Genomic DNA, 15110 nt, shown 5'->3' with positions numbered 1-15110 from the left:
TTTGAAATTTATCTTCTACTCAATAAGTGACATCTACACTTCACCGATGGTAACATTTCTATGGACAACCAAGACTGACTATGGCAGCTAAATGCATTTTTAAATGGGGGAAATTCACAATCTACTAACACCAAAGTTACTGATATATTGTAGATAGGCATTACTTTTAAATGCAATGGAAAAACAACAAAGGTACTTACACAGCAATACCACCCCCTGCTACTTCTCCCTGCTTGCTTGTGTTACTGGCTGTCTCCATTTCTGCCATAGCAGAATCCATTTGGCGCATCTCCATTTGAACCTGACGCAGCACCCTCAAACCTTCACTCACGCTGCAGTAAATCATAATGCACAAACACATTACAAGATGAACTTCCCATTTTGAAATAAAACTAAGTATCTAAAAGTACAATAGGACCCCTGTATCTGCAGGGGATATGTTCCAAGGACCTGCAACGGATAGCAGCAAACCCCATATATACAATAAGTCTTTTTTCATATATATGTACATACATACCTATTTTGTTCCATCCTGCCAAGTGAGTGTAAAACGAAAGCCTGTAATTGTTTTTACATGATGGTAGGATTGCTGGTGTCCTTTTTTCTGTCTCGTGAACATGCAAAATTTCAGGTACGTCTTGCTACTTCTACTTACACTCACGTCACACTACACATACATGTACAAACGTATATATACATACCCCTCTGGGTTTTCTTCTATTTTCTTTCTAGTTCTTGTTTATTTCCTCTTATCTCCATGGGGAAGTGGAACAGAATTCTTCCTCCGTAGGCCATGCATGTTGTAAGAGGCGACTAAAATGCCGGGAGCAAGGGGCTAGTAACCCCTTCTCCTGTATATATTACTAAATTTGAAAGGAGAAACTTTGGTTTTTTCTTTTGGGCCACCCCGCCTCGGTGGGATATGGCCGGTGTGTTGAAAGAACATACCTATTATAAAATTTAACTGATAAATTATGCACAACAAGTGGAGAATTATCACTTTTTCACCAAAGGGAAGTACTTCACGGCTTTTCTTAGGCTTTGAAGAACTTCCACCACCACTACTTTTGCACTCTGAGGCCATTATTAACCCTTTCGGGGTTTCGGCCGTACTAGTACAGCTTACACACCAGGGTTTTTGACGTACTAGTACGCCTAAATTCTAGCGCCCTCAAATCTAGTGGGAGAAAGCTGGAAGGCCTACATATGAAAGAATGGGTCTATGTGGTCAGTGTGCACAGTATAAAAAAATCCTGCAGCACACAGTGCATAATGAGAAAAAAAAACTTTGACCTTTTTTTTGGAATAAAACAGCGACTTTGCACTGTATTTTCGTATGGTATTTATTGTTGTATTCTAGTTTTCTTGGTCTCATTTTATAGAATGGAAGACATATTACAGAAATTGAGATGATTTTGACTGGTTTTACAATGAAAAGTACCTTGAAATTGAGCTCAAAGTAGCAGAAATGTTTTATTTTTACCAAAGTTCAAAAGTAAACAAATCTTGCCAAGCGTCCAATGCACGTCAACTGGTGAGTCTAATATTCTTTCGCAAGTGTGCCAATATTATTTATACCATTTTTTACACTAATGCAGTAGTCTGCATAACAGTAAATCTTCTATTTTTTGTGAGAATAAAAATTCAAAGTGGAAAGCAAAAGAATGTAAGAGGGGCCTTGAGATGTGACTAATGAACAGAGGAAATGTCATTTTAGTGCCAGGAATGTCTTTCTTGTTTATTCTGGACCCTATTCGGAAATTGGCATCTTTTGAAATTTGTGTGAAATTGGCAAAATTGCTAAATTCTGACCACTGTACTGGATAGTTGAAATTGGTAAATGGGTGGTTTCTTGCACTCATTCGATAGAAAAAATGGAGTTCTAGCGAAATATTCATGTTTTTTGTCGACTAGTACAGTGGAATTGGCCGAAAATGGGGCTCAAAGTGGGCAAAATCGCCGATGCGTAAACATCGCCAAGACCGCTAACTTTGCGAGAGCACAATTCCGCAAGTTTTTCATCAAATTTCATACTTTTGGTGTCATTATGATCGGGAAAAGATTCTCTATCTTTTCATAAGAATTTTTTTTTTTAAATTTGGCCGACCCTGAGGACGAGTCTCAGAGAGGGCCTGTCGACCCTCAAAGGGTTAGAGAGATTCTAGAGTACATGTAGCACTGTATATTTAAATGTTCAATACATATCTGAATTTTCTGTATAACTTGCATTTTGTATTCTTTATGCAATAATAGCATGCTCATTTGGAAATAAAGTAATACTTCAGGCTTTGGCCAAAGAGAAGCCAGAGTCAGCAGGGAAACAGCACACTTTAACCTCTCAAAGTATTAGTGCTATGTTGATTATATAATATTACAGAGGCAGAAGCAGGTAGGAGACTTTCCCATACATCTTCCTAGCTGAATACAGTGGAGCCTCGGTGTTTGAACTTAACCCTTTCAGGGTCTAGACCCCTGATCTGAAAATTGCTGTCAAAAAAAATAAAAAAAAAATTAATAAAAAAAAAAAAAAAAAAAAAATCCTATGAAATAAGATAATCTTTTTCCGAAGGTAATGAAACCAAAAGTACAAAATTTATCGAAAACTTACTGAATTACATCCTTGCGAAGTCAGTGGTTTTGCTGACATTTACACACTGGCAATTTTGCCCATTTTGAGTCCTATTATAGACCAATTCCATTGATCCGGTTGACCAAACTTTTAGCTACTTTGCTAATATGCCTTCCATTCTATCGATCGAGCACAAGAAAATGCCCATTAAACTATTTCAACTACCCAATAAATTGATCAGAAATTGGTAATTTGGCCAATTTCACACAAAATTAAAAAATTGCCATTTTAAGAATAGGGTTCAGAATAAACAATGTAGACATTCCAAGCACTAAAACATTTCTCTTGTTCATTAGTTACATCCCCAGGCCTCACCTATAATACAATTGCTTTCCATTTTGAATTTATTCACACAAAAAATAGATTTACTGTTGTGCAGACTATTTCATTATTCTAATATTTTTATAAATAATGTCAGCACATTTGTGAACACGTATTAGACCAACCAGCTGGATGCTTACTGGATTTTTTTTTTTTTTCAACAAGTCGGCCGTCTCCCACCGAGGCAGGGTGACCCAAAAAAGAAAGAAAATCCCCAAAAAGAAAATACTTTCATCATCATTCAACACTTTCACCACACTCACACATTATCACTGCTTTTGCAGAGGTGCTCAGAATACAACAGCTTAGAAGCATATACGTATAAAGATACACAACATATCCCCCCAAACTGCCAATATCCCAAACCCCTCCTTTAAAGTGCATGCATTGTACTTCCCATTTCCAGGACTCAAGTCCAACTATATAAAAATAACCGGTTTCCCTGAATCCCTTCACTAAATATTACCCTGCTCACACTCCAACAGATCGTCAGGTTCCAAGTTTCATTCGTCTCCATTCACTCCTAACACGCTCATGCACGCTTGCTGGAAGTCCAAGCCCCTCGCCCACAAAACCTCCTTTACCCCCTCTTTCCAACCCTTTCGAGGACGACCCCTACCCCTCTTTCCTTCCCCTATAGATTTATATGCTTTCCATGTCATTCTACTTTGATCCATTCTCTCTAAATGACCAAACCACCTCAAAAAACCCTCTTCTGCCCTCTGACTAATGCTTTTATTAACTCCACACCTTCTCCTAATTTCCACACTCCGAATTTTCTGCATAATATTTACACCACACATTGCCCTTAAACAGGACATCTCCACTGCCTCCAACCGTCTCCTCGCTGCTGCATTTATCACCCAAGCTTCACATCCATATAAGAGTGTTGGTACTACTATATTTTCATACATTCCCTTCTTTGCCTCCATAGATAACGTTTTTTGACTCCACATATACCTCAACGCACCACTCACCTTTTTTCCCTCATCAATTCTATGATTAACCTCATCCTTCATAAATCCATCCACCGACACTTCAACTCCCAAGTATCTGAAAACATTCACTTCTTCCATACTCCTCCTCCCCAATTTGATATCCAATTTTTCTTTATCTAAATCATTTGATACCCTCATCACCTTACTCTTTTCTATGTTCACTTTCAACTTTCTACCTTTACACACATTCTCAAACTCATCCACTAACCTTTGCAATTTTTCTTTAGAATCTCCCATAAGCACAGTATCATCAGTAAAAAGTAACTGTGTCAATTCCCATTTTGAATTTGATTCCCCATAATTTAATCCCACCCCTCTCCTGAACACCCTAGCATTTACTTCTTTTACAACCCCATCTATAAATATATTAAACAACCATGGTGACATTACACATCCCTGTCTAAGACCTACTTTTACCGGGAGGTATTCTCCCTCTCTTCTACATACCCTAACCTGAGCCTCACTATCCTCATAAAAGCTCTTTACAGCATTTAGTAACTTACCACCTATTCCATATACAGTGGACCCCGGTTAACGATATTTTTTCACTCCAGAAGTATGTTCAGGTGCCAGTACTGACCGAATTTGTTCCCATAAGGAATATTGTGAAGTAGATTAGTCCATTTCAGACCCCCAAACATACACGTACAAACGCACTTACATAAATACACTTACATAATTGGTCGCATTCGGAGGTAATCGTTATGCGGGGGTCCACTGTACTTGCAACATCTGCCACATTGCTCCTCTATCCACTATCATATGCCTTTTCTAAATCCATAAATGCAATAAAAACTTCCCTACCTTTATCTAAATACTGTTCACATATATGCTTCAATGTAAACACTTGATCTACACATCCCCTACCCACTCTGAAGCCTCCTTGCTCATTCGCAATTCTACATTCTGTCTTACCTCTAATTCTTTCAATTATAACCCTACCGTATACTTTTCCTGGTATACTCAGTAAACTTATTCCTCTATAATTTTTACAATCTCTTTTGTCCTCCTTCCCTTTATATAAAGGGACTATACATGCTCTCTGCCAATCCCTAGGTACCTTCCCCTCTTTCATACATTTATTAAACAAAAGTACCAACCACTCCAACACTATATCCCCCCCTGCTTTTAACATTTCTGTCATGATCCCATCAGTTCCAGCTGCTTTACCCCCTTTCATTCTACGTAATGCCTCACGTACCTCCACCACACATACATTCTGCTCTTCTTCACTCCTAAAAGATGGTATACCTCCCTGGCCAGTGCATGAAATTACTGCCTCCCTTTCTTCCTCAACATTTAAAAGTTCCTCAAAATATTCTCGCCATCTACCTAATACCTCCCTCTCCCCATCTACTAACTCCCCTACTCTGTTTTTAACTGACAAATCCATACTTTCCCTAGGCTTTCTTAACTTGTTTAACTCACTCCAAAATTTTTTCTTATTTTCATTCAAATTTCTTAACACTGCCTCTCCCACTCTTTCATCTGCTCTCCTTTTGCACTCTCTCACCACTCTCTTCACAATACTCTGCTCTTCTTATAACACTTCTGCTTTGTAAAAACCTCTCGTAAGCTACCTTTTTCTCTTTTATCACACCCTTTACTTCATCATTCCATCAATCACTCCTCTTTCCTCCTGCCCCCACCCTCCTATAACCACAAACTTCTGCCCCACATTCTAATACTGCATTTTTAAAACTATTCCAACCCTCTTCAACCCCCCCACTACTCATCTTTGCACTAGCCCACCTTTCTGCCAATAGTCGCTTATATCTCGCCCGAACTTCCTCCTCCCTTAGTTTATACACTTTCACCTCCCTCTTACTTCTTGTTGCCACCTTCCTCTTTTCCCATCTACCTCTTACTCTAACTGTAGCTACAACTAAATAATGATCCGATATATCAGTTGCCCCTTTATAAACATGTACATCCTGGAGCCTACCCATCAACCTTTTATCCACCAATACATAATCTAACAAACTACTTTCATTACGTGCTACATCATACCTTGTACTATATATATTTATCCTCTTTTTCATAAAATATGTATTACTTATTACCAAATTTCTTTCTACACATAGCTCAATTAAAGGCTCCCCATTTACATTTACCCCTGGCACTCCAAATTTACCTACTACTCCCTCCATAACATTTTTACCCACTTTAGCATTGAAATCCCCAACCACCATTACTCTCACACTTGATTCAAAACTCCCCACGCATTCACTCAACATTTCCCAGAATCTCTCTCTCTCTCCTCTACACTTCTCTCTTCTCCAGGTGCATACACGCTTACTATAACCCACTTTTCACATCCAATCTTTATTTTACTCCACATAATCCTTGAATTTATACATTTGTAGTCCCTTTTTTCCTGCCATAGCTTATCCTTCAACATTATTGCTACTCCTTCTTTAGCTCTAACTCTATTTGAAACCCCTGACCTAATCCCATTTATTCCTCTCCATTGAAACTCTCCCACCCGCTTCAGCTTTGTTTCACTTAAAGCCAGGACATCCAGTTTCTTCTCATTCATAACATCCACAATCATCTCTTTCTTATCATTTGCACAACATCCACGCACATTCAGACTTCCCACTTTGACAATTTTCTTCTTCTTATTCTTTTTGGTAATCTTTACAGGAAAAGGGGTTACTAGCCCATTGTTCCCGGCTTACTGGATGAGTTACCTAATTTGTGTCCTTTGGAATACTGGCAAAAATAAAATATTTCCACTATTTTGAGCTCAATTTAACCCTTTGACTGTTGCAAGCCCATTTCTGAAACTCATTCTATGTCGCAAAATATTTTGGAAAAAAAAAAAAATTCTTACCAAAATGTTAGGATTATTTTACCAAGTGCTTTAAGCCTAAAAAAATTTTTTGCCATCAGTACTTACCGAGATACAGAGGCACAAAGTTGGCAGAAAATGGGCCGCGTATGGCAACAGCAGCGAATGCCCCTCACTTGGTATTCTTTTATTTACTCCAATTTGAAGGTTTCTTGTATTTTCCAATATTTTTTCTTTTCGAAGTAACTTATGTGGCCTGTGAGACCAAAGTAAGGTGCATTGTTCAAATATACACTCATTGTTTACAACACAATAACTGCACAAACATTATCACTATTAGACTGTTTATAAAACTTGTTTACAAACAATACAAAACATTGTTTATTACTATTGTTCAATATATACATATGTACAGTCAATGAACACTTTCCTAGAACTGCTGCAGCTTGTGGAAATCTTTGAAACGTGGGTATATGCAAAGTGGTACTTGACACTCTTCACACGTAAAACGAGTGTCTGCGTTTTTGTGTTATGTCCACATACAAAACACCTCTTCTGAGCACTTTTCTTGAAAGCAGTAGGAGGCATTTGTATGGGGTAGTGATCACTGGGCCTCAAACGAGATGGCATGTGTTGGTAATTTCGTGGGCGCCATCAGCAAGGAAATATCAAGAAGGAATAAATGTTTTATGTACCACTTATAACTCTTGCGTACACAATCAGCAAACCCAATCTGCATGTCACATTTGTCCAAGAAGCGCATACTGAGGTTATAGTCCATGACAGCTGCAGGTTTTAGAATGAGTTCACTGGTCTCTCCATTCTGCCTGCCACTGTCTGCCTTTCATTTCCGTGAACTGATGTCAACAATGTGACATCACGTTTGTCATGCCACCGAAATGCCATGATGTCATTGGCAGCAAAGGCCTGCACCTCACCTCTGCGAGTGCAAGTGTCGAACCTTGGCATATGCTTACAATTACCATGCACTGTGCCACACACGTCTGTCATGTTCATTCGCAAGAAATCACTGAGTAAGAGGCTTGCGTACCAGTTATCAGTATGTATATAATCTATGCCCCTTACCAAGATATGGTTCCAACATTGTTCTAACCACATCACCAGAGATACCCAATAACTTCCTGGTATCTCTTTATGTATTACTGCCAGTGTACACAATTATATCCAAATCCAGACCACTTTTGCAATCACACAGTACAAATAACTTTATACCAAAGCGTTTCCTCTTGCTTGGTATGTATTGCTTGAATGAGTTTTTCTTTGAACAAAATCTAAGACTCGTCAATAACAAGCTTCCTGAAGGGATAAAAATACATACAACACTTTTGTTTCAGGTACATAAACACATTTCTGATCTTATATAACCTGTCGCTTCTGTCAGGCCTTGTTTTGTCTGAAAAGTGTAACATACATAACATTATCAAAAAAAAAAAAAAAAAAAAAAAAAAAAAAAAAAAAAAAAAACGACTGACTCCTATAATATCACTAAAACCTGGGGTTGAAATCAGGCGTTCCGTCGACCAGTATGTGGTGACAGTGTGCTTATACATTATTGTGACAAAGAACAGGTACATCTCTGCCACAGTTGTGTCTTTCCACTGGTGTAGCTGTGACCTTGATGAAAGAATTGTATTTGCCATGGTGTACTCATAGTGTGTGTTGCTTTCCTTGACAATAATTTCCATCAGGGGTTCATCAAAGAATAACTTTTAGCATTCTAGTTCAGTAGCATTGTTCCCAAGTGTACACAATGGCCGTATTCCACTTTGTGTTTCATCAAAGTCATGGGATTGGGAAAAAAATCGTCACCTTGCTGCCAATCCCAGATGCGGTCTGCTGGTGGGTTCTGGATATTGAAACGTGGTTGTGGTTGTGCAGGTTGTGGGAGTAGGGTTGGGTGAGGCTGGTTGTGCTTGTGCAGTCAGCAGCGTGGCCCGCTGCTGGTGCCACATGACTCATGCCACCACCACCACCTTCCCCACGCACATTACACATCCCTATTATAACAACATCGTCATCTTCACTGTCAGGTCGTGGTGTAGGGCCACAGGATGTACTCCCAGATTTACTCCTTGGCCTTGGAAGGGCATAAGACACACTACCAGAACGCATGGTGTGTCGTACATACTGCCGTTTCATTGGAGAATATTCCCCCTCACTGTCGTAACTCGAGCTGCTTTCAATAACTTTGAAATCACTATCATTATCACTTTCACTGCTCAAATCTGAGTCCTGTAAACAGGAAAATAGTTTCCTTTTTCGTCCTGGTACAGGTGAACGTGAATGAGATGTGCCAGCACCAGAGGTGGACGGTTGTGGGTCATTTGGGTTTTCATCACTAATTATATTATCCTGGGCACTGCTTTCGGTCACACCCTCTCTAAAACCATGAAATTCACTTTCACTAGCACTTCCATCGCTGTTAGAACTATCACTTGGGAACAGTAGACCTCCAATCTGCCAAGGAGTGAGGTACTTCTTACCACAAGGCATGGTGAAAATGGACTACCAAGATGGCATTCCCACAATGCACCATTGAGTCCCAGATATTTTTCACAGGGTGCACACCCACCACCGAGACCCATTCTCTCTCATGTAGGCCTACCAGCTTTCTCCCGCTTGATTTGAAGCCGCTCGAATTTACGCATATAAATACGTCAGAAACATTGGCTCGTAAGACGTATATATACGACCGAAATAGTCAAATGGGTTAAAGCTACTTCCAGTCCTGAAACCAATCAAAATCATCTCAATTTCCATAATATATCTTAAATTCTATCAAGTGAGACAAAGAAACTGAGAATACAACCATAAAAACCACCTGGAAATACACTGCAAAGTCACTAGTTTAAAGCAAATACAGTAAATCCTCAGTTAACGTCATTTCATTACAACGATGAGGAAAAAAAATCAATTCCTGGCCAGGGCCACTGTCTGTGTGGAGTCCGCATGTTCATTTTTAAACTGCGTGGTGGTAAGAGGCACTCTTACCACCACGCAATTTTTGTTTTGCAAATATTTATTCCATGATTTACCCTCTTGCTATGAGTGCTAAAGGTGCACTGTGCATGCCTGATGTTTATATCAATTAGTCTATGGTAAAATTGGTTTCATTATACGTCATTTCACTTAATATCACAGTTTTCGAGAACCTATTGATGACATTAAGAACTTTTTATACATGTTCAGTTTTTTTCCCCCATTGTGCACTGCATGGAGCAGGATTTTTTTATTTGGTATACACTCACCACACAGACCTACTGTCTCACAAAGGAAGGCCTACTTAACATACACAACCTGCCTTGCCTCAGTTCTCTGTATGTGTGTGTCCAATACACACACATGAATCTATTTTTTATCTTTTCATCTTCCTATCTTGTCTCAGGATAGCAAACATGGCACCCAAGTGGAATGCAAGTGATCCTGAGAGAGCTGAGCTCATCACATAGTACTACGGCACAGACCCTGAGCTCAAAGCCATAGTACTACGTCATAGAGCTCCAAAACTCATTTGCCCCTTCACTCTTTGAAACAAATTTTCTTAATTCAATTGTGGTTCTCACAGTCTTCCTCGTACCTTTATTTTCACTACTGCTCTTTTTCAAGGCCATGGTCCCTAATTTTTAGTAATATTATAATTAGCACTGTACTAATATTTACACAAAACCACAGTAAAAGAATAGAGGAAGAGAGCAAGGATGACAAATGCATTGTGCAGGAGAATGACACCAACTGTATACTCAAATAATGATCTAATATGTGCTTATTAGCATTTCCCCAACATATATTTAACGCACTATTTTAAAGTTGGCCAGTGTTTCATATGAGCTATTTCTTGTATATAATCTCATGATGAAAATGTTTTCAATAATTCCTAGGTCCTACCTTGTGTCTAATACCTTAAATATTTTATTACATGTAATCTATATTTTACATATAGCTTGTTTCTACTTTCCCCCATTAAGTATGAATCATGTACCAAACATTTTATGCAAACACTGGATCCCCACAAATTCGCAGTTCTGAATTCATGGATTTTTCCTTAGAATCTAACTCATAATTGTTCGTGGAAATCCATGGAAATCCCCGCAAATTCGGGCATTTTTTTTTTTTTTGGGGCTTTTTTTGTGGCAATATATAATTTTATATGCATTTGAATGCTAAATATTTAAAAAAATATAATTTAATGATTTTGCAACATAAATCTTAACATTAATTCAGCAAAATTTCCATATAAAATACAATACTGTATAAATTTTTTAGTGCTGGTACATATACCAAAGAAAATGGGGTTCCATGAATTACAGTACAAATGGGGGCAACATCGGTATTTTACATTCTAGCACTGCGGGAGACATAGCAGTACAGTACTGTATACAGATTTATCTTTACAATTTTTGTTTTTAAAGGTGATGTATGAAGCTGAGTTTGCAATTAAATTACAGTGTTTTGGGGGCATATTTAGGGCTTAAACTATAAATATAGGCTTTTTTTTTACCGTGTCCAGAATTTGTGGTTTTTCTGAATTCGCGGTTTTTCCAAATTCGCGAATGGTCTTGGAACATTACCCCTGTGAATTTGGGGGGGTGGGGGATCCTATATACTACTTTCTGAAACAATGCAATTATCAATTTTTAATATAAATTCTATATGAAGCTACTATTTTATTGGCAAAATGAGATATTTATGCTGTATAAAACTAATATATGTGACCTTATATTAGTTTTATACAGCATAAAAGCAACTAAATTCATTAAACATTGTATTATGCTCAAGAACTAAAGCTCACCTGTTGGAGTCCTGTCCACATTCAGACATAAAATGGAACAACCTATGAGCAAACATTAATCTGTTTCCTGGCTGCTGACAATTCTCAACACCTTCTTTTAGTGCCTGAATGGCTTCTTGAAACTTCGGAGGCTGACATATGAGAGCTTGGTCTACCAATGCAAGCAAAACATTCCCATTTTCCTTGAGAAAGAAAAGAAACCTTTGTAAATTTTTATTTATAAATTACAGAAATTCTTGCCTTTTCTTAGGTACCTTTTCAAACACTATACTGAAACTTGCAAAACAACTTCATATATGCTTTTTGTGTACAGTAAAATAAAGGAAATTAAAACAATGAATCTGGGGAAATGGGTTAGATCATGGGAATTATTATTTCAATACTGATAGAAGATGCAAGTAAAGAGGTCAGCATACATGTGAAAAAGTAGGGAGGCAAAGATAAATAAATTGAATGGAAAACTAAACATGTTTATCCAGAATTTACTACCAAAGTAAATAAACAGAAAAGACGAAACTAAAAAGGATAATAGCTCTTACCTTATTGTATTCGTGAGCCTCTTTGAGAATTTCTACAGCTTTATCAGGATCACTACAAAACTAAGAATGAAATCATCATTAGTTTAGGTTGATTTTTTTTTTTATCCTAATACACTAAAAGCTTAATAATTTGTTATATATTATTTCAACACCCTCATGAAATGAGTATCACTAACCCTTAAACTGTGGCAAACCCAGAAATAAAATTTCTTGGTGGAAAAAAAAAAGGGGGGGGGGGGGGTTCAGTTTGAAGGAGCATATTTTTCAAACTAAAACTATCAAAAGAAAAATGAAACCGAAAGAAAACTTATGACTTTATGGTGTTAAAAGTTAATTTTTCTTCTTATTCTTTTTAGTAATCTTTACAGGAAAAGGGGTTACTAGCCCATTGTTCCCGGCATTTTAGTTGACTTTTACAACACACATGGCTTACGGAGGAAAGATTCTTATTCCACTTCCCCATGGATATAAAAGGAAAATTAATAAGACCAAGAACTATTAAGATAAAGTCAAAGAAAACTCAGATGAGTGTGTATAAATAAATGTGTACATGCATGTGTAGTGTGACCTAAGTGTAAGTAGAAGTAGCAAGACATACCTGTAATCTTGCATATTTATGAGACAGACAAAAGACATCAGCAATCCTACCATCATGTAAAACAATTACAGGCTTTCGTTTTACACTCACTTTGCAGGGCGGTAGTACCTCCCTGGGTGGTTGCTGTCTACCAACCTAGAAACCTGGAAATGGGAAGTACAATGCCTGCACTTTAAAGGAGGGGTTTGGGATACTGGCAGTTTGGAGGGATATGTTGTGTATCTTTATATGTGTATGCTTCTAAACTGTTGTATTCTGAGCACCTCTGCAAAAACAGTGATAATGTGTGAGTGTGGTGAAAGTGTTGAATGATGATGAAAGTATTTTCTTTTTGGGGATTTTCTTTCTTTTTTGGGTCACCCTGCCTCGGTGGGAGACGGCCGACTTGTTGAAAAAAAAAAAAAAAAAAAGTTAATGAAAATGATAACTCCTTGTCACCAGTAGCTTAAATGCGCCTAGCAGAACATTCATTCCACAATCTACTGATGCCAAATTATGACTATTTTTCAATGTCTAACACTATCTACACTAGCTTCTTATGATGTTAGATGTTTTTCAATGTTTTATAGTATTTATTTATTTTTATTAACACACTGGCCAATTCCCACCAAGGCAGGGTGGCCCAAAAAAGAAAATCTTTCACCATCATTCACTCCATTACTGTCTTGCCAGAAGGGTGCTTTACACTACAGTTTTTAAACTGCAACATTAACACCCCTCCTTCAGAGTGCAGACACTGTACTTCCCATCTCCAGGACTCAAGTCCGGCCTGCCGGTTTCCCTGAATCCCTTCATAAATGTTACTTTGCGCACACTCCAACAGCACGTCAAGTATTAAAAACCATTTGTCTCCATTCACTCCTATCAAACATGCTTACGCATGCCCGCTGGAGTCCAAGCCCCTCGCACACAAAACCTCCTTTACCCCCTCCCTCCAACCTTTCCTAGGCTGACCCCTACCCCGCCTTCCTTCCACTACAGACTGATACACTCTTGAAGTCATTCTGTTTATAGTAGAGTACTCAAAACATGGGGAGAGGCTTAGCCCCACTTGGAACATACATTAGGTGTCATGTACTGTATATGCACACATATACTCATCACACAGATGAGAATGCTCACTATAAATTATAATTTTAAACATAAAATACTGAAATAATTATGGGTTATTAGCCTAACCTACTATTTTGTAAGATTACCCTTTTTCATGCACTCCCTACATCTCCTAGGTGATGATAAGACTGAAGTATGGAGGATAGAACGTCAATACCCTTCCACACCTGCTTAATAGAACTTCCAATGAGCTATCAGGCCTGCGATTAAATACTTAAATTTCACGATCATACAATCAGTTGTCTATTGCTTTGGCAACATGAGAAGGGGGTACTGTTTTGCAAACAAAAGTTGCTCTGGCATCTCATAAAACTATCAGCATATAATTGGCTAAAAGCATTCTCATGAGTGTATATTGATGACACCTACTGTACAGTGTAAATTGGTACAAATAATTTGTTTTAATATTTTATTGTTTTGGTTTCTAACGGTATTGTTTCAGGGTCAGAAAATTAAACAGAAAATTTGGAGCATAAAGATTAGATTGTAGGGTTACCAAAAGTATAATCCAGAGGCCTAAAGGGTTGTTGCAGAGGTGATCTGGACATTCAGAGGATGAAACAAAATAAAATGACCTGGAGGGTATAAAAATCTGGGATAAGGGAACAAGGGGTAGGGGGCCCTCCAAGGATAGGTTGGAGGGAGGGGAGTAAAAGAGGTTTGAAGTGCTAGGGCCATAAACCAGGTTAGGTAAGATTCATCAGGAAACAGGACAAGTGTTTCCTGACCTGTCACTGAAGCTTTTCACCATCTGACTGAGGCCTTCTGCTGGCTTACAGGTCCACCTCTTTAAAAATTAAGATTATAAAAGATCAAAATAAGTAGAGACAAGTAGTTTTCATGTGCTGTGGAGCATGAGCAAGGTAACATTGATGAAGGGATTCAGATAAACCAGTTAAATGGACACAAGTCTTGGAGGTGGAAAGTCGAAAGCCTGCAATCTGAAGGGGTTGTGATAATGCAGTTCGAAGGGCCATCTAAACTGCAATGTCAGCATACTTCAGGTAAGACAATGATGGATTGAACAATGGTGAGTGCATTTCCTTTTTTTTCTGGTGGTGGAGGGGGAAAGGGTACTCTTTTGTGGAAGATAGAAAATTTTAAAAAAATCAAATAGGGAATTATTGAGCTAAAAGAGGTAGCTCATTAAAGCAAATTAACATACTGTATAGAAGTCCCACATGAAAGAAACAATACTCTTTTGACATTCAAAAAGAAGAAAGATTTGTGTGCAAATTTTTAACAAAATCCTTGTTAGTTTTCAATTTAGGGCTTGTGTGCCAAGCCATAAAAATAAACAAAACTGTA

The 15110-nt window shown here is 38.1% G+C and overlaps 1 protein-coding gene across 4 annotated transcripts in view; it reads right to left on the bottom strand.

Moving 5' to 3' along the window:
• Prp39 (pre-mRNA processing factor 39) overlaps positions 1 to 15110 on the bottom strand; it is an 85070-nt gene that overhangs the window by 8086 nt on the left and 61874 nt on the right. For all 4 annotated transcript variants that reach the window (XM_053781851.2, XM_053781852.2, XM_070089898.1 and 1 more), the window contains 3 exons: positions 12092 to 12151; positions 11553 to 11734; positions 201 to 332 (listed from right to left, as the gene is read on the bottom strand). In XM_053781851.2, coding sequence (XP_053637826.1) covers positions 201 to 332; positions 11553 to 11734; positions 12092 to 12151 — 374 coding nt within the window. The remainder of the gene's footprint in view (positions 1 to 200; positions 333 to 11552; positions 11735 to 12091; positions 12152 to 15110) is intronic.

The sequence above is a fragment of the Cherax quadricarinatus genome, chromosome 30, assembly GCF_038502225.1.
Source record: "Cherax quadricarinatus isolate ZL_2023a chromosome 30, ASM3850222v1, whole genome shotgun sequence".
Taxonomy (NCBI): Eukaryota; Metazoa; Arthropoda; class Malacostraca; order Decapoda; family Parastacidae; genus Cherax; species Cherax quadricarinatus.
Note: the sequence above shows the minus strand (reverse complement) of the source record. Positions and strands in the feature narration are given on the sequence as shown.